Genomic DNA, 20,698 nt, shown 5'->3' on the forward strand with positions numbered 1-20,698 from the left:
TTTCTCTAAATTTCTTTCTAAATTTTATTATTTTCTAATTTTAAATTCTAATTTTTTTTCAATAGAAAAGGGGTAAAGTTAGTACTTTTAATAATTTTATAAATTTTTATCTGTAATTTATAATGATTTCATAAGATATTTGCGAGAATAATATAACGTGCATTTCTATTGTAACAAAAATTGAATTTTTAAAAATGATGATATAAATATTTATATATTATTGTATAAATATTAAATACTGAATATATTTAATTAAAAGTATAATATTATTTTATACATATTTATGAGAAACAATTGTTTTTTGCAATATTAATAATATTATCTCTCGGAAATAAAATATAAATTCTATCTTATCAATCGTATAAATGTAAACTGAATGTCTTATTTCTGTCGCATTTGTTACAAAATGGCGATGTGCACTATTGTTTCTTCCTTAATATTCGATCAATTTCGAATGGATATCAAAAATATTGAGCATATAAAGAAAAACGTGAAGAAAAAGTACTGCGAGAAATTCACAGAGCATGATCTTTGCCCATTCGTGAGTGAGAACTGGGAACCTTGGACGATGCGCTCGCTAATACGAATATGTCAAAAAAATTGTCGCTCTCTTTTCAGGAATTGCAATGGTCATTCGGCATAAATCCGGAAGTACCGGTGATAAATTTAACTACCAAAGATCGAACGTTACTAGCGTACGCCTGTTCGCATGTAGTTGTGATTTATAACTACATTTCGAGAGAAATGTTGTCGCTTGTAGGCCATGTTAGTATATTTTTTACACGTGTAATGCAAAATAACGAGTATTTTTCTCATTTAAAATCTAATACAGCATAGATCCAGCAAACACAGAATATTGCGGCAATATTACAATATCGCAGCAATGTTACGGCAATATATTACAACATTGCAGCAATGTTGCTGCAATATTCTGTGTTTGCGGGGGACCATTATTGTTACATTGCAGCAAACATTGCAATATATTGCTGCAGCAATATTGCAATATTGCTGCAGCAACATTGCAATTTTTCTTGCTCTCCAGCATAATGCCGTAGAAACATTATCCACTTCACGAGATAGCAAATGGTTGCTATCAGCGAATTTCGGGAAAGATTCCATGGTGATAGTTTGGGACACGGAAAAAGGGCAAGTGTTTTCTTGAGGAAATTATTTTCGTAATATTATTTTTTTCGATGCGTTTGCAGGGTGCCCGTGTGCACTTTATTCAATCCGCATGCGAGCGAAGACATGACAATCGCTCGTATCAGTCCCGATGCTAAGCAAATAGTCACTGTCGGCAATGAAAAGTGTCAGAATGTGCATGTCTGGTTGTGGACTCATGGAAGGGACAAACCAGACGGTTTGCTCACTTAATTTGTTCGTTCGTTTAATCACTCTTTTTTGCTTTCGAATCATTCTTTTTTGCCATTTAATGTAAATATTAAATTTTCATATTTTATTATTAGAAATTATCAGGGTTGAGTAAGTTTATATTTTTTTAAACTAAATTAAGTTAAAGTTAATGGGTTAAAAAATTAATTTAGTTATGTTAAAAGTTGTACAAATAAAAAATTAACTCAATAAAAGTTACGTTAAGATTAAATTAACGTTAGTTAAGATAAAAGTTAAAATTTTGAAAAGCATTATTTCACTTTATATTAAATCAGATTGTAATTTTAAAATTAGATTACTCTATATAATAATATGAATCATCAAATAAATTTGGGCAGAAAGTTAATAAGTTTAAGTTTATGTGTTTTAAAAATAACTAGTTAAAGTTAAAAGTTAACTCTTTTTAAAATAACTAAGTTGAGTTAAAAATTATTAACTTTTTAACTTTTTTTTAACTTTTAACTAATCAATTAGTTATTACCCAACCTTGGAAATTATACATTTCCAGCAAACATTGCTGCAATGTTGCTGCAATATTTTGTATTGGGTTTGTACTATATAACTATTGATTATTAATTATGTATAATCATTAAAAAATAGGCAATTATTATTATTGCTAAGAGTTTGTAAAATATTTATTATAAAAAAATATATCAATAAATTATCGATTTATTTGATATCATATATTTTCAGGATCAATTTCGTTGATCGACATTAAGTCCGAACGTGTCAAGGAAATAACTTTCAACGATGAATGTCCGGAACAATTTGTATTAACTACCGATTATCACGTTCTGTTCCTAATTTGGGTTAGTGAGAAATATATCATATTTGTATCTTTATGTAAAATTACTAAACGAAACGATAATATAACTTGACAGAAATAAAATTTTGATTTATGAATATTTTTAGAACTTTCTCTCTTTATATGACACATTATATAAAATTTCAAATTTTATTTTTTAGAAAGAAAAATTACTAATAAAATTAGATTTTATATTGCATATTATTGCTGAATATTTTGACAGAACGAGAAATACAGGGTTTATATATTTTGAATTTAATTTAACTAATGTTTGGATTTATATATATATATATATATATATAATTCTGTTTTCATATTTCTATTAAACAAGAATGGCCAGTCTTTGAGTTATGATTGTCCCAAGGTTGCGAAAAAATTTCATATTGGAATTTTCAATGGAACTTGCTATGTTTCGAAAATACAGCAAGCGTTTACAGCAACTACAAATGGTATCCTCGTTAATTGACATAATTTTAGTTACCAATTAGTAATTGTCGGACATTATGTGCTGACGTATATAATTTTTTCAGGATGCATTTTGGTTTGGAATGACGTTTTTTGCAAAGAAAAGGATGCGACCAATGATGATAAATATAAAAAGAAAAAACATATAAAAACGATTAATTTACAGAACAGTAGTATTACTGTTATCGTCCATAACGAAAAGTATACGTGTTGAAATATATAATTTAACAATTGATATTTTAGTCTAATAATAATAGTATATTTGGTACGAATTTAATCGTTAATTTTGCAGTATGCTTGTCACTGGAAATTCAAATGGTCGTATTACTTTTTATAATTATCAATTGCAACTTTTGTACTGGTGCCAGAATTGCTATATTGATTCCATTCGATGGCTCAGTTTCGATCTTCAATCAAATTTGCTACCTCCGGTATTTACTATAAATGTGTCTGACAATAAGTTTTATCTCGGAAAAAACTCTTTTTTTCCGAACATTCAGTTTTCAGCTTTCAAAACTGTTCTTTCTATAAATTATATTACTTAACTTTCACTTTTTTATATGTCTTTATGTATGTTATTTATTTTTAATGTTTATATTTTTACATATATTTCTCATAAAATTTATTATTTTTTATTCGTAAAATTGTTTACAGCCGATATGAAATTTATGTAATGTAAAATATATATTGTATTAATTTACTTATTACATTGTATATTTTTTATTTGATATTTTAACTTTAATTTGATATTTTATATTTTTATATTTTTATATTTTATAATTTATAATTTTATATTTTTATATTTTTATATTTTATATTATATATTTGATATTTTATATGAGGAAAACGAAAACTTTCGATATACGTATAACAGAATAAAAGTATACAATTATGTGACTTATAATAGGTTAAAATATCCTCATGAATTAAAATACAAATGAAATAGCAAATCAAAGATATCAAAATTCATTACAAATATAAAACATATTTCACGAAACAAGATATTTAGCGAAGTAAAATCAAGCTATCAGCCGATGGATGCTACTTTACAGGGCTCCCCGTTTAACGTCCGAAATTTTCTCGCATGTAAGATATTTACTTAATTAGAAATATATGAACTGTTCGGATTCGAATTCAAATTTATACGATTTACTCAAAAAAATGATCTTGCAATTATAACAATAATTTTCTGGATATGAAAAATTAACTGACAATGAGATAAATAAATAATTGGTAAAAACTGTAAAATATATTTTGCATTTAATTAATTTAAATAATAGAAACAAAATTTATATCTAAATTTATATCTAAACTTGTTAGTGAAATTTAGGAAGAAAGTCTTTCTATAATATCTGTCCATATTATAAAGCTAATCTTATTTATTATAAAGTTTCACTATGATATTTTATTTAACACAAATGTTGACAATTTTGCAATTTTGTATTTCCTATTAATAAGAGTGTTGTTTACAAATTATTCTCTTACTTTTATCTTATTATCTTCGCGTTTAATTCAATATTACAATAATTATATATATTGTTAATTACAAATTATGTAATAACGATTCAGTTTGATTAGAATAAAAATTGATCAATTTAATTCAGCATAAAAAATTCTTGATTCGCATTCTCTATATTTTTTTACAACATTCTATGCATCTTCTACATTAATAAATAAAAAATATTTATGAAAACATTAGTATATTAAAATATAAATAATTAAAAAATATTAATATATAATAATTTTCTATACATATATGATATTATGCATGTGCATGTATTACGTGCGTGCGCACGTGTGTGTGTATGTAGTATGTACACAACAAACATTGAAAACACTGTAGCATTTTTTTGGATTTTGCTTTTCAGGTTCTTCTATGGGAGTAATAGCATTAGTAGAAATTCCGAAGCAAAAATGGCACTTTATATTACGTCATCCAGTAACAGCTATAACCAGCATGGATGCTCATCCAGAAAGGTAAAAGAATTCGAAATAGACATATAATAATTTTTGAAAAATTTCATACACAATGCTTTCATTTCTTCATCTCTACTAAATATTGCATTACATCAAAAGAGAAATCATGTAACATTTTCCTTACCACATCCATCGAAATAAATTAGTTTCTCATAAATCATCGTTCATTCAATAGTATGGATTCATAAAAAATATTGAAAACCTTTGTTTCTTCTTGTTATTAGCAAATGCATAAATAACTCATTCGTACATGTTTTATATTTTAGGAAAAAAGATTTTATAATTAATCGAGATACAGCTATATTTAAATCCATAATTAATCCATAAAAGATATAACTATATTTATTAATTATATTTATTAATCCATAATTATGGACATAAAGAAAGAGATTTTAATTTATTTTACCAAACTATATATTTATTGAATGCGAATAATAATATTAGAGAAAGTTAATTTATTTTGTAAGAAAAAGATTTTGATAATTTTTCGCTTCTAATCATAATTCAACTATTCCCAATTTGTCAAATATTATATTATAATTATATTAATATTTCATATCAATTATATTAATTGATATAATTAATATAAAAGATAAAAATATTCGTTTTTAAGATAAAAATAATAAAATAAAAATAAAAAATAAAGATAAAATAAAGATAAAAATAAAGATAAAATAAAGATAAAAATAAAGATAAAAAAGATAAAAATAAAGATAAAATAAAGATAAAAATAATAAAATAAAAATAATAAAAACTATAAAGATAAAAATATTCACTTTCTATATTTATTTCTTTTATATTTTTAAAATATTTAAAATAATTAATATTTCTATTACATTTGTTGATTTTAATTATAGCAATTACATAGCCGTGGGCGATATGCAAGGCATCGTGCGCCTGTACAATCACGAGGAGCGCTCTTTGATGATATTCAGGAGCACGCCACCCTTACCAGATTTTCGACCAATTCTCGAAAAACAGACAATCGACGGGAACATAATTTACGTCACTTGTCCGCAAAGCAACGAGTCTTCGAAAGCTGTCACAGCTTTAAAGTTTTCGCCAAAATGTCGATAACGATGAATTTCCCAATTTTCCGAGTAAAGGAAATGCGTAGAAGAGTGCATTTATTTTTTTCTTTTTCTACAGGCGATATGCTGGCATGTGGTTTGGAGAACGGAGCAATTTGGATTCTACATCATATTACGCTAGACCCCTTAGAGGAGATTCCGTACAAGCACTCTTCCGTAGCTGTCAATAAAATCGCTTTCGCCCATTGCGCCGATTATATGGCTTACACAGTGAGGAAAAATTTGTCGACGTGTCGTAATGTCGAATGTAAAATCTATTTTAAGGATTTTATTTTCAGGATGATGCGTCGACAGTAGTAGTATTAAAAAAAAATGATATCGCCACTTCGAAAGAGCTTCATCTGTGGAACCTGATTGGAAAATATCACTCGCATTATCTACCCATCACAGATATACTTTTCGGCCAGTCTACAACCGATTCTGCTGGTTCATCCCGATTTTTTTCATTGGGAAAGGATCGAGAGCTCATCGAATATGATCTTGAACACAGGTTGATTTACCAAATAAACTATTTGTAGCAATAACATAATGTATAATAACACAAATATAACGCAAGTTGTATATATAATACGTTAATACATAAATAATAATTTAAATAGTAATAATAATAATTAACATTTTAATTAAGTTATTACTATTAGAAAGTATTCTACAATTTTCAAAAATTGTAACTTTTAATAAATTATGTAATTTAATAGTTTATTTATTTTATTTAATTAATTAACCTTATTTTAATTATTTATTTTATTTAATTAATTAACTTCAGTCTCGCTTCTCTAATCCAAAATCGCACTTAGCCCACCTCTCCTCCTTGTTCCGTCCAATACAATAATAAGGGTTAAAACCGTAATAAAGATTCTTTATCAAAAAAGGAGCGAATATCTGAAATATATAGCGTGTAAGAACGATTCTCCTGGTTGTTGACCAACTTCTTTAAGTCTGATAGTACATTTAATTTGATACATAAGTTTTAAATCAGTTTCTCAAATATTTGATATGCCTTCCAACAATCCAGTCTTTCATAGGACGTAACATTTGATTCGATAGTTTCTTCGCTAACCACTAATATATGCGATGTATTTTCTCGCAATTAAGTTTCTGTCAGAAATAGATATTAAGTTTACAAGTTATGATTACTAATAAAAAAGTATAATAATTTTTTCTATTTTAATTTTTAATATCTAATATATAAGCACAATATGAGATTTAGAATATTAAATTGAATGAAATCAATAAGATAAATGGAAAATTATCTGTTTACTGCTTATTTGAAGCAAAAGTTTATAATAGCTACTTTTTTAATGAGACACCTTTTATAATCAATATTCTATATGCAATTAACAATAATTAACAACGATATAATATATGTTATATTACATGTTACATTTATGAATGGAAAATTATAATTAATTAGTAACTTGACAGTAATACTTATGTTACATGTAATATTCCATTTTGTTCATATAACACTAATCCTTTGTACTTTGTAGGCGCCGCTACATATATTTTACAATAAAAATATAATGAAATTATTTATAATATTTATTTTTATAATATTATTTATTTATTTTTTATATGTTATTTATTTATAATATTTATTTTTCAATCAATTATAATGAAATTATTTATAATACTGAGAACAGCAATGACGATAGTAAAGTAGAATTTTTTTATTTGATATAACATATAACATTTTTTAATGTTTATCAAAGATATCACAAAAAATGCCTTGAATTTGCTGGGTCATATAACAAAATTAGCCCGAGTGCAAAGGGTTTATATAGCACTGTTTATTGGATAAATATGCCATTGTTCGCGAGAATAACATTAATTTAATCGATTTGTTTTAAATTCTAGATATTTCTTAATAAAGAGTAATTCTTATAATCCGTCTGGTATTATATTTTGTTTACAGCGGACCGTATCCAATACCGGGACTTCAAATCTTGCGCATTGATAGAATCGAACAGAGTGCTATTCCTCTTTGTCTAGCGTGGTATCCTAAATTCGATGTTGGAAAATTCCTTATAATTTCAAATTCCGAAGTAAATACTTCAATAATCAGCTTTCTCTCTCCTCTCTCTCTCTTTCTTGATTTACCTACAAATATCAAATGAACAAAATATACACATAATACTTCAATTTACATATATACAGGGTGTCCTACCTATACAGTGCCTACTCCTTTTTATCTTTTAAAGTAAAAGAGATCAGATCATAACATATACAAGGTGTCCCAGACTTAACAAATCAGCCGTTAATGGTAGATTCCTGAGATCATTTGGAAACGAAAATCTTAATACCAAAATGTTGAGGAAGATATAGTTTCGGCGCTACAAAAGATTAAAGATTACCAATCGGCATGTTACGTTTTCCTGTGCTCAGGGACACGCGTACAATGCGATAATATCGATATCAATAGAGAAATCAATATAAAATAAAAAATAGGATTCTGCAGTGAGCACGATTGTGCCTTCAAAGCGACAGTAGTCAGTAATTTAAACATTTTTATGAAGTCTTTCTCAACAGTTTGGTATTAGAATTTTCGTCTCCAAATGATCTCAGGAGTTTGCTATTAATAGCTGATTCGTTAAGTCTACATCCTGTATATGTCAAATTAAATGGTTCAAAATTAATTCGGTTGTGAGTGTAACGATTGTTCATAAAATCGCTATTTGTGTTAACAAACGGAGAAGTATGCATAATTTTTTAAATATATATATTTGTTATAATCTATCTTTTTTAATTTAAAAGATAAAAAGGGATAGTCACTTCTGCGATATTCTGTATATATATATGTGTATATATATATATATATATATATATATATATATACATACAGGGTGTCCCAAAACTCATAATCAATCTTTCAAAGTCAGATTCCTGGGATCATTTGGAGACGATTTTTCCTCAGTAAAAATGACGATGAAGGCCATCATTTTTTGCATGTTTCCGATTTTTGTCATCATATATCTTTGCAATTAAGCCTTAAATTAAAACTCAACTAAAGTAAACTTTATTTAAAATTAATCGAAGAATGTAGTTTTGTTAATATTTTATTTCTACAAAGCTTAGTTTAAAAACCCCTTATTTCCAATCATTTACAATTCGAAAAGTATTAGTGCCTCGACATTTTCGTTGAGGAAAAATCGTTTTCAGATGATTCCAGGAATCTGTCTTTGAAAAATTGATTATGAGTTTTGGGACACCCTGTATGTATATATATATATATATATATATATATATATATATATTTATTTATTTATTTATTTATTTATTGCAGTACAAATATAAGATCTTCAACGATGTTACCAAGACTATTTGTGGTACTTATTTAGGACCGATTTTTGGAGAACCAGTACAACAATTCCAAGTAATGCACATTTTTATTTGATTAGAACGATATGCTGATTTGTTTAGGCGAATTTTCACCGCAAAAGCGGATATACGAAAACGAATTAAGTCTTCTACAAGTTTTATTTGAATATTTTTTTGATAAAATCAATAGGGGGACAATATAATTGTCAATAAAAATGTTCAACCCCTAATTGACGGCACTTTTTTAGTTGTAACTTATTTCCTTGATAGCTATTGAAAAATTTTTCAAACAAAAGTTGTAATAAATATTTTTCCTTACAAAATTTAAAAAAAAAGAAAAAAATTCAACCAATAGGAGTCGAGATATTTAAACTTACCTCTATTTTGAAAATGATCGCCGACGCACAGGGAAATTTTGTTAAAACTCTGTGAATTCGGGGATCTCCTATGACCTTTTACTCATCTTTTATTCACCCTCTAAAAATTGGGTTTTGCCATTTTCAGATACTACTTTACTGTACTAGATGCATTTTACAATTAAAGCTTTAAATTATATGACAAAAGTTAGAAAAATTATATATCTAAAAACACCTTTCTAAAAAAAATAAAAAACACACACCAAATTTGTATATGCAATAAATAGATTTAAAAAATTAAAAATTCTTAATTGTTAAATTAACTTTAAACTAATGTTGTTAAAAAAATTAATTCTTTAAAAATAGCCGTGAAATACTGCTTTAAACTAATATTAAAAAATTAATTCCTTAAAAATAGCTGTGCAATGTAATAAATATAATGTAACTAAATAATGATATGTTATCAGTTCATATATATATAAAATATATCTAAACAAACATACATATGGAGCACACAGATAACAATCCAAACTGAAAACTCCTGAGCATTTTTTGATCTTTCTTTGAGCTTTCTTTTTATTTTTATACGGTGTAATAATTAAATATTTAATCAATTACTTAACATTTAAATAATTTGGATTCCTCTACAATCACCTATTGCAACCCAAAAATTAATAATTATATTAATAATTTAATTAATAATTATATTAATTCAATTTAATTTAAATTAAATTAATATAAAAATTATTAAAATTAAAAATTAATAATAAAATTAATAATAAAATTATTAAAATTAAAAATTATTTAAATTATTAAAATTAAAAATATTTTATTTTTTCTATTTGTTTTCTGCAGATACAATGTTATTACACGCTTGTAAATAACACAATTACTTGATAATTAATTACTTTTCGTCTGTAATCACTTGTGCCACGTGCGCCATTTTCCATGCTGATCGAAGATAAATAATCGTGTCTGACGTTAGCAAGTAAAATCCCATACTGAGAAAAAAAGTTGTTAACTTGATTAAACGATTTAACTAAATTATTATTTTTTAAATTGAAATATTTACGTATTTAAATTAAATAAATGTTATGTTAATATGTCATATTTATTTATACTTGCAAAGATAATTTAATTGAACAATTTAGTCATTTTAGTATACTTACGTCATTTTAGTATATTTACAAAGATAATGTAATTGAACAAGTTAACAACTTTTTTTCTCAGTGCATTAACAAAGTTTTTTTTACAAGGCGGAATCGAATTTTGTCCTTCCTTTATTTCCAGAAACATAAGAAAAAATGAGAGATATTTCGTTTGTATCAAAAAAGATACAGATTGCAGATAAAGGGTTAATAATATAAACATATTAATTAAAATTTTATAATTAATATAAATTACATTAATATAAATTACACAGGACCACAAATTCTTTTTTTTTTAATTGACACAAACTAGACGGGTACTGTACGTATTTTGAGTCGCTGAAGTTTCTCTCTCTCTTTCCCCCTGTCTCTTTCACAAGAGGCACGAAGTCCTCGGTAAAAATAAAGACAAAATCAAATTAAATATGTGTATATGGTATTTAAATGATTTAATACATCTTTGCAATTTACAAAAAACCTAGACGTGGTGGAAAAACAGCCAACGGATTCGTCTTCAGCGACCCAAAATACGTATAGTATGTACATGTGATCTCAGTTTGTGTCAATTAAAAAAAAAATTTATGGTCCTGTGTTATCAATGATAATAATAGATGCTAAATAATAAATGATAATTATTAACGATAAGTAATGATTAATATGTATATTAATTGAATTAATATTTAATTCAATATCTATCTATCAATTTTTTATTTTTTTTATATTACTTGTTATTAGGAAATATATGTATATAGAAAAATTAGTAATATATTTTTAATATTTTTTCAGCTATTTAACACGGTTGAAAATTTATTTATCATTATTTACCAACATTATATTTATTTATCATTGTTTACCTGGCAAAATATTTACACACATACACAAAATATACATATTTATATATACATACATACATTCAGAATTGCTGTGTATGTTTTCGATATATTCTGCTAACAATAAGTAAATAATAATAAATAAATATTAGATATAATACTAAATAGATATAATGATAAATAAATTTTCAACCATGTTAAATAGCTAAAAAATATTAAATGTATGTGTGCGTGTGTTAAGAAATTAAGATATTTTGAAATTTTCGACATCTTAGAAATTCTTCAGATAGATTTCAGAACCTACCAATTTTAATTAGATTAATCGAAATTGAAAGAATATCATACCGATATTATATTACAAAAATGCCGTTACATTTTTTATTATCGCTAATGTTATTTTAATCATAAGTAATTGATTAATAGTAAGTTAATTGATACACACACAAATTCCAAATAAAGAGAAACATCTGACAGTAAATAATTACATAAATTTAGTGGCAGATAGATCTGTTTTTCATTTATATTTATTGTTAGTGTCAAAATACCTTAATAAAGGTATTAATTATGTGCGTTGGAATCCGTCGTATTGATATGAGGTAGAAAGTCCACTTGACGTTTTCCACTTGACGTTTGTTTAATAGATAATCGTTAAATATTTTACAAAGCAATATTAAAAATTAAAATTACGAACGCATTTCTAAATTTGTGCATTTAATTAACTTTCTTTCTTTAATTTTTTTAAAATAAGAATTTCATTTATCAGAGAAACCTCCTTTCCATATATTATGTAACTGTTATATAACATGTAACAGTTATATCATTGAGTGGGAAATTATAACTAACAATTAATATAACTGTTATTTGGTGTTTACTGGATTGCTTTATAATAAATTTATTAGCGTAATATATTGATTGAATTTCAAGTATTTAAATCTTTGCAACATCGACAGATCTTAACGAAGAAACTTGTCAACCATAATAATTATATGGTATTCGCCACCGATAAGGAAATTGGTCTTCAGTTACTACCTTTGGACGGCAATCCTTATAAGATTCTCAGCATGATGGGACACCCACGAAAAGTTAAATGCCTGTAGATGCTATCTATACACACATATATATATATATATATATATATATATATTGAGTTTTACAAAATAACAGATATATACATATATATCTGTTATTATATGTATTATATATCTGTATTATATATCTGTTATTATCTGTTATTATATGTATTATATATCTGTATTATATATCTGTTATTATCTGTTATTATATGTTATATATATATATATATATATATATATATATATATAGATATAGATATATACATCTGTATCTTTGTTTGTAGATAACAAATATCGCTGTCAACAACAACAAGGAAATACTTTTTACCACAGGTTACAATGATCCATGTATATTGATGTGGAAAATTAAACTCAGGTTGGTATATATCGATGAACAATGCGGACTTTTAGTTCTTTATTGTAGCCGCAGTTTGCAAATTTTGACTTTAAGAGAAAGTTGGAAATGCCATATATTTTATATATATATATATATATATATATATATATATATATATATGGTCATTAAAATAAAAATACATTCTATTTGCTTGTAACAAAACGTCTCAAAAATATTAATTTTCACAAAGAACCTCTCATCAAGCATTATTATATTAATGTTATGTAAAAGCAATTAAACGATACAAATAATATGCACAAGTATTGACAGTAAGTTATTAATTAATCGTCATTTCTCATTTATAAATGTAATATGTAATATAATATATTGTTGTTACATCTGTACTTATATTGAAAATTAATTTATAGCATAATAATCAAATATGGAGTTGGCAATTAACTAAATAAAATAACTTATATGTGTCTATAATTTATAGAATTTTCGAAATTTAATTTATATAAAAATTTTTTAATAGATTTTGCTTTAAATAGATAGTAAAAATTGATTATTTCCCATATACTTTAATTTCAAATAATTTGTTTAATATTTTGAATCTCTTATATATTGAGATTTTATTAGAAATTAAAATAAAAAAACTATTTCCAATCTTATATTAGTATTCTATGTATCCATTTTATGGTGAAAAAATACAATGTAATTAAATACAACTTAAAATCTGATTTTTCTCCACATAGCGAATAAAGAAATATATACAGGATGTCGCAGACCACCCGAATCAGCCGAATATCTCAAAAACTGAGCGCGGCAGACAAAAATATTTCAGACAAAAGTTGTATGGCTTGAAAGGAGACATAAGATGATGCCTTTAATTTGATCTTGAAGAGTCACCTGAAGGTCACGTGAAGGTCACCTCTAACTTTTTAAATGGGATACCCTATATACTTTTACATATTCTTGTAGCTTGCCTCAAGAGCTTTCCAACAAAACACTATAATAAAGTATTTTTTCATTGAGTACTTTCCGAGTTATGAGGCTTAAAGTAATATCTTAATTTTATATAAATCATAAAATATCTAGTAAAATATTCATTTTTCGATTATCTTATCTTAATACTTTTTTATACAAAATAATGAGAGGAATCAATTGGTCTAAAGAAAACACATAATTGTTTAAAAAAAAAAAAATGTAATTGTTAATTGCAAATTACATATTTTTTCTTCGAAATAATTATGTGTTTTCTTTACAACTTTTGTCTGAAATATTGTTGTCTGCCGCGCTCAGATTTGAGATATTCGGCTAATACGGATAGTTTGCGACATCCTGTATATATAACAATGTAATATTGCAATAATATTCTGTTATTGTTGTAATATTGCAAAACAATATGTATGATATGCATATGATTATAGTTTTATATCACATATAGGTAACTTATTATTTATTACTTCTATATTATATGTATTATTGTAAGAAATAATATTTATTAGATTTATCTTTGATCTATACATATATAGTTTAACTTTATGTGTTCAATAAAAATAGATCTTATAACGATTAGTTAGAATTTGTACAGATACAACTCTTTTTATATCATGAGTGAGACGATATAGAAGAAATTCATTTACTTTAAACCTAAAATTTATAATATTTTAATCTTTTTGTGTGTTAAATATATGTGACATCATCGTCATCAAATCCGACTGCAAAATTATTAATTGCGAGTCTTGATACTATGTTGAAAAATTAAAAATTATTTTCCTTAGATCCGTTGATTTAATGGCGCAATCAGGCGGAGAAGGACTCTTACCGTTTCGTTGTCTCGTCGAAGGCGAGAGAAAATCGCTGATAAACGAAATGAAAGATCTATTCTATTATGCGCAAATATTGCATCAAGGTGAAAATACGACTGCTGCCAGAATCATTTCCGATACTGTGGTCATCGAGCAAATTCCAAACCTTATGCGAGCTGTTGGATATTTTCCGACAAATAAAGAAGTATTTTTTATGTTATGCTGTGTGCATATGTGTGCGTGCGTGTTGTATAATATATAATATTATACAGTGTCCCAAAAGTCCCGGACCGGTCGAATATTTCATAAACTATGCACTTTAGAAAGAAATATTTCAGACAAAAGTTATATGGCTTGAAGGACATCATCAGATAGTGGCAATGATTTGATCTTGGAGAGTCATTTGAAGGTGACGTAAAAGTCACCTTCAATTTCTTAAATGGAACTCCCTATTTTTTATTACATATTCGTGTAGCTTATCTCGAAAGCTTTCCAAAACACTATAATAAAGTATTTCTTCATTGAGTACTTTTCGAGTTATGAGGCTTGAAATCATTTCTTAATTTTGCATAAACCATAAAATATCTAGTAAAACATTCATTTTTCGATTATCTTACCATTTAGGAAATTGACGGTGATCTTCACGTGACTTTCAAATGACTCTCCCATGTGAAATCACTTGCCACTATCTGATGGCTCCCTTCAAGCTATACAACTTTTGTCTGAAACATTTCTTTCTAAAGTGCATAGTTTATGAAATATTCGACCGGTCCGGGACTTTTGGGACACTCTGTATATATATATATATATATATATATATATATATATATATAGAGTGGTTAAAAAATAAGTTAACATTTTAAACGTTAACTGTTTTTGAACGCGTGGATGAATTTTTTTGAAACATTGAAGCTACATTGATAATATCGTAGGACTTTTGCAGTATTTATAAAATTCAAAGTGATAATTTTAAAATGAAGAACAGAATATGGTGGTTTTTCTTTTTACAAAATTACTAACTTTTCTGAAAATGTATCTGTACACATTCGTCTGTATAACATGCGTACGCGCGGCAAACTGATTTTAAGAATATTGAATTAATTTTTTAATTTATATAATTTATATAATTTTTTTTCATTTTTGGAAAATTTTTAATTGCAAAATATCTCCTCTTTTTTGCATTCCTTAAATTAAAAATCTTTGAAAACCAAATCTGTTAATATTGAAGCGAATGATAAACTTTTGTTTCTTGATTGATTATCGGAAAATCTTTTTTTTTTTTGTGTACGTCATGTTATAAGATTCTCTCGCGTTTATTAAAATATAAATTTATTTTCAAGATAGAGAATATCATGACGGAAGTGCGCTATAAATGTATCGAGAAAATCACTTTCGAAGAATTCGTGCGACTCTACGTGAATCATCGACCGGCGTTCGGATTTACCATACGTCAAATAAAGGAAGCTTTTGGTACTTTAATCGATGAGAGTTTTACCAACATGGAAAATCCTACTCTGACAAGAGAACAGTTTATAGACGTTTTACTCGGTAGAGCAACATCGAAGACTTCGATGGAAGACAGTGAAAATATCGGCAAGTCCATTCATTGATTTCTTTACGTGTTACTTTACCTTGCAATGTTCTGTGCTGTAGTTCATTGCAAAAATATGTATATACAGGGTGGCTCCGAACGTTCCAGCCAAACTTTGAGATCTTATAGGAAATTTAATTCTGAACAAAAAATTTCCGATAAACATGGGTCGAAAAATGCTTTCTTAAGAAATTATCGCTCAAAACCTCTGTTGAAGGAAGAGCAAAAGGTGAAAAGAAAATAAAATTAAATAAATTTTCTTTGAAAAAAATGATAAAAATAAAAAATAAAAATCTTTTTCTTCTATGAAAATAAAATAATTTTTTTTAACTAATACTATTTAATTAATACTAATAACTATTTTAGTAATAGCACGTAATAGAAAATGAATAAAGACGTTTTTCAAGAAATTTATTTAGTTTCATTTTCTTTTCACCTTTTGCTCTTCCTTCATCAGAGGTTTTTGAGCGATAACTTCTTAAGGAAGTATTTTTCGACTCATGTTTATAGGAAATTTTTTATTCAGAATTAAATTTCTTATAAGATCTCAAAGTCGGGCTGGAACGTTCGGGGCCACCCTGTATATATGTACAGGATGTCCCAGACCACTCGTACACCCCTTTTAAAATGAAAATAAATGGCTTTTATAAAAAATCGCGAACAATTTTTAAGTAAATCGGGTACGTTCTATCAAATGGTGATATTTTCAACTTTTGATTTCGACCGGAAGTACGCCATCCGGATCGGAAGTTGAATTTTTTTAGGAGAACATGGTACTTTTTATTACAGATTCGAATTGTACATGAAAAAATAAGAAACTTTTGTATCAAACGGTTTTTCTAAAAGTGCTTCTGTCAATCTGAAAATTGACCTTGAAGATAACTGTGATGAAATAATCTAATAATTTTATATTATTACATAGTGACTGTATTCTGATATAAATTAATAGTCTGTCAAATTTCTTATTTAACCTGTTTGCTTAAGTTGATTTTTTCTCGTGCTTCCATTTAAAAAGAACATAATTGTTCCTTGAATATTAATTAGTGTAACAATTTATACTAAATTTCAAAACTTACGAACATTATATTAATTTTAAATACATAAAGTGTTAATAAAATTGAAATTTTTTTTAAATGTATATAATGTTAATAAAATTGAATTTTTTTTTCAAAATAGATGATTCAATTTTCACTTGCAGTATTCAATAATACTTGTCTCTCCAATTTATATGTATATATATGTGATAGGTGAACCGTTGACTTTGGAAGAGGCACACACATATCTTAAGTTGCTCGTGCCTTTTGACGAGAAAACGACGAAGATTCGTCAGCCATCGAGCCCATTGCAAAGAGACGTGTTCTCCAATTTCCGTTTTCTCCCGCCAGTAATTATTTCCTCCAATTTGTTGGGAAGCAATATGCAAAAATAGGCAGTATAAATATAGAATAAACAAGATAAACACGTCATTAGGCTTCGCGAGAATAATGTATTGTTATGTTATGATACAGAGAATATCTTACAAAGATTTTGCTACGAACATTATGGGTATTGAAACACCGGAGGAAACTAAAGTTGGCAATCAAGGAAACCAACACGACAATTATCTGTAGCATCGCGATATTCTACGGATTTTTTTATGGATATATTGATGTAAGGAATAAAACGAAAGTTACTGGAAGTAAGCTCAAAACAAAGACCGGAACTATTTATTTCTTGTAAACGTCAGATAAAAATTAAAAGAGACACTATTAAAAGAATAAAGAAAAGAAGAAATATCAGCAGAATGACCGTCGAACTTTGTCTATCATCCATTTCTTCGAAATTTGTTAAAAAGATACAATAACTGAAATACATACATATATATATATATATATATATATATATATATATATATATATATATGAAGGAAAGATCAATATTTTAAGATGGTATCATTATAAAAAAAAATTTCATATGAATGCGTCTGATATTGAATATCATATCTGCATAATTAATCGCAACTATGAAGATATATGGCATTCATTAATCTTTCAAACAACATCACTTACAAGAGCTACGATAGTCAAATAATAATTGTTTGCACTCGTAAACATCGGAAACATAAATTGCTTGTAAACACAACAAAAGAAATAACGATATTTACCAGATTATGTTTTCTCTTTCTCTTTTTCCAAGGTAGAGGGTACAAACTTATTGAAAGTAAATAGCAAGCTATATATTTATTGCTCAAACGGATTTATATTTTCCACTTATAATGGAACAATTTATATTCTTTTTGCACTAATCTTTTTAATTAAAAAGAGAGGAAAAAGATGAGAAAAGAGGAAAAATGGAGATAAAAAAAGGGGGAAAAAAGAAATAAAAAGAGAATCATGTATAATGGGTGATTTGCATTTAATGACACAAGTGTCAATCTATCTTTTTTCAACAGCAATGAAAATAAAAATAGAATAATGCTTGTGTCGTTAAATAGAAAGCACTCCTTATGATCCTCATGTAGCAAATAATCTCACTCTCGTGCGCAAAAATTATTTAAAATATAGTCAAATTATCTTACTAATTTTTTTAATAACTGATACCATCATTTTTCAAAATATTAATATAAATATAATTTTTTTAAATATTAATATAAATATAATTTTTTAATATAAATTATAATTATATTAATATAAATATAATTTTTTTAAATATTAATATAATTTTTTTAATAACTGATACCATCATTTTTCAAAATATTGTTCTTTCTTCTTGAGACAATCATAGACATAGGAAGCACAAACTATTCCTATTCAATTTGAATTGTATATAAAACGTATTCGGTCGAGTAAAAAAGATGTAGTAACTTAATTCACTATTTTTTTTTCTCTGAGAAAAATCCGTTATCATTATTTCTTTTATTGTTATCCTTTCTTTGGCGAAGTGAACGGTTTATGCTTCATATATCCATAGAGAAACTTTGTGTATATGTAAGGGCTAGTGAGGAAAATTTACAAAGATTGTATTCGTTGTCCTGAATCATAAACATAAATCAAAGACGTAAGTCAACGTATAATTGACATAAATATAATGTAAAATATAATGTATGCCAGATCCGTTGGATCTTTATGTTAATCATTGTGCGTTGATTCATATTTCCGATTTATGCTGACGACTTTATGGGCAACGATTACGATAATCTTTATTTTCAGGCCCTATGTCAGCAGGCTCTATTACAATCGTGCTGATAGTTTGTCGACATAATCAAAATTAGCAGAGATTTTGTACTAAATTTATAATCTTTCCGCTGATAAAAACTTGTAAATTCTTGCCAATTTGTTCGAACGTGGTTGATGAAAATTCTACATGAGAAAATAAATCGAAAAAATATGTAATAAATTTTTTTATAATTATAATATTTTAATTATATTTTATATGTATTATAATATTATAATTATTTTTATAATTTTTTATAAGATTTTATTTTCAAGAAAATTCACTTTAAAGTTTAAACATTTATGTATTCTTTTTTTTAATTTCAATAATCTTTGATGATTTTGTGATATTATATATTCGAATTTTTTCATCTCGAGAATAATTATTATGTACATAATTATTATATACATGTAAAAAATACAATTCTAAAAATACAATTTTATTCTATTTAAGAAAATAATTTAAAATAATTTACACCGAAGAAATATTGCATATAAGAAAAATGTGTTTATAAGTAAATTTTATTTTTTTAATAAAGAAAACGTTATATCTCCTTATATATATTTTAATAACTATAGGAGAAAAATTCGATAATGTACAATACAAATTATAGAAGTCATTTAAGCTTAAAAATCATGTTATTAATTTTCCAAGTCAATTCTCTTGGAAATGAAATCTGGTGTAAAAAAAATTATTTTATATTTTTAATTTATTTTTTCATAGAACTATTATTTTTTTGGTTGCATTATCAGTTATGGAGAATGTATATCCATCATGTTCCCTCTCTCTCTCTCTCTCTCTGTATATATATATATATATATATATATATATATATATATATATACACATATATATACACACACACAGAGAGAGAGAGAGAGAGAGAGAGAGAGAGAGAGAGAGAGAGAGAGAGAGAGAGAGAGAGAGAGAGAGAGAGAGAGAGAGAGAGAGAGAGAGAGCAGATACTGGCAAAGTTTAATTGTTTAACTTTGAAATACCCTGTATATACATATAAAGAACAAAGAATTTGGAAATGTACATATATATATATATATATATATATATATATATATATATATATATACATACAGGATGTCTCACCTAGAAGTGGCCACCCCCTTTTATCTTTTAAACTAAAAGAGATAGACCATAACAAATATATATGAAATTAAATGGCTTTAACTGAACTTTATTGTGAGTATAGTGGTTGATTACAAAATTTATCTGTATTAAAGAACGGAGAGATATATATAATTTTTTATAATAATGTAGATATTTTGATATAATAAGTTGTAGCGCTGTTTGAAACGAA

General features: G+C 26.1%; 1 protein-coding gene across 1 annotated transcript; it reads left to right on the forward strand.

Annotated features, from left to right (window-relative positions):
• Positions 1 to 555: 555 nt before the first annotated feature.
• On the forward strand, positions 556 to 17,804 carry LOC105252453 (cilia- and flagella-associated protein 251). Its single transcript, XM_025406142.1, has 19 exons — positions 556 to 765; positions 1,043 to 1,146; positions 1,206 to 1,360; positions 2,086 to 2,205; positions 2,728 to 2,863; positions 2,955 to 3,093; positions 3,664 to 3,748; positions 4,531 to 4,639; positions 5,497 to 5,708; positions 5,789 to 5,940; positions 6,009 to 6,220; positions 7,646 to 7,775; positions 9,014 to 9,103; positions 12,333 to 12,464; positions 12,740 to 12,831; positions 14,577 to 14,808; positions 15,944 to 16,196; positions 17,442 to 17,578; positions 17,703 to 17,804. Exons 1-19 carry the CDS (start codon positions 589 to 591, stop codon positions 17,802 to 17,804), a joined length of 2,769 nt encoding a protein of 922 aa, XP_025261927.1. The 5' UTR covers positions 556 to 588.
• Positions 17,805 to 20,698: the final 2,894 nt, after the last annotated feature.

The sequence above is a fragment of the Camponotus floridanus genome, unplaced genomic scaffold, assembly GCF_003227725.1.
Source record: "Camponotus floridanus strain SB8 unplaced genomic scaffold, Cflo_v7.5 scaffold134, whole genome shotgun sequence".
NCBI lineage: Eukaryota > Metazoa > Arthropoda > Insecta > Hymenoptera > Formicidae > Camponotus > Camponotus floridanus.

What these genes read in the sequence shown, in the direction of transcription:
- LOC105252453 (XM_025406142.1), top strand. Translation starts at nt 589, where the DNA reads ATGTCAAAAAAATTGTCGCTCTCTTTTCAGGAATTGCAATGGTCATTC. An exon ending in TTATAATTTCAAATTCCGAA is followed by an intron (nt 7,776 to 9,013) that starts GTAAATACTTCA and finishes TATTTATTGCAG; the next exon opens with TACAAATATAAGATCTTCAA. An exon ending in ATTTTCCGACAAATAAAGAA is followed by an intron (nt 14,809 to 15,943) that starts GTATTTTTTATG and finishes TTTATTTTCAAG; the next exon opens with ATAGAGAATATCATGACGGA.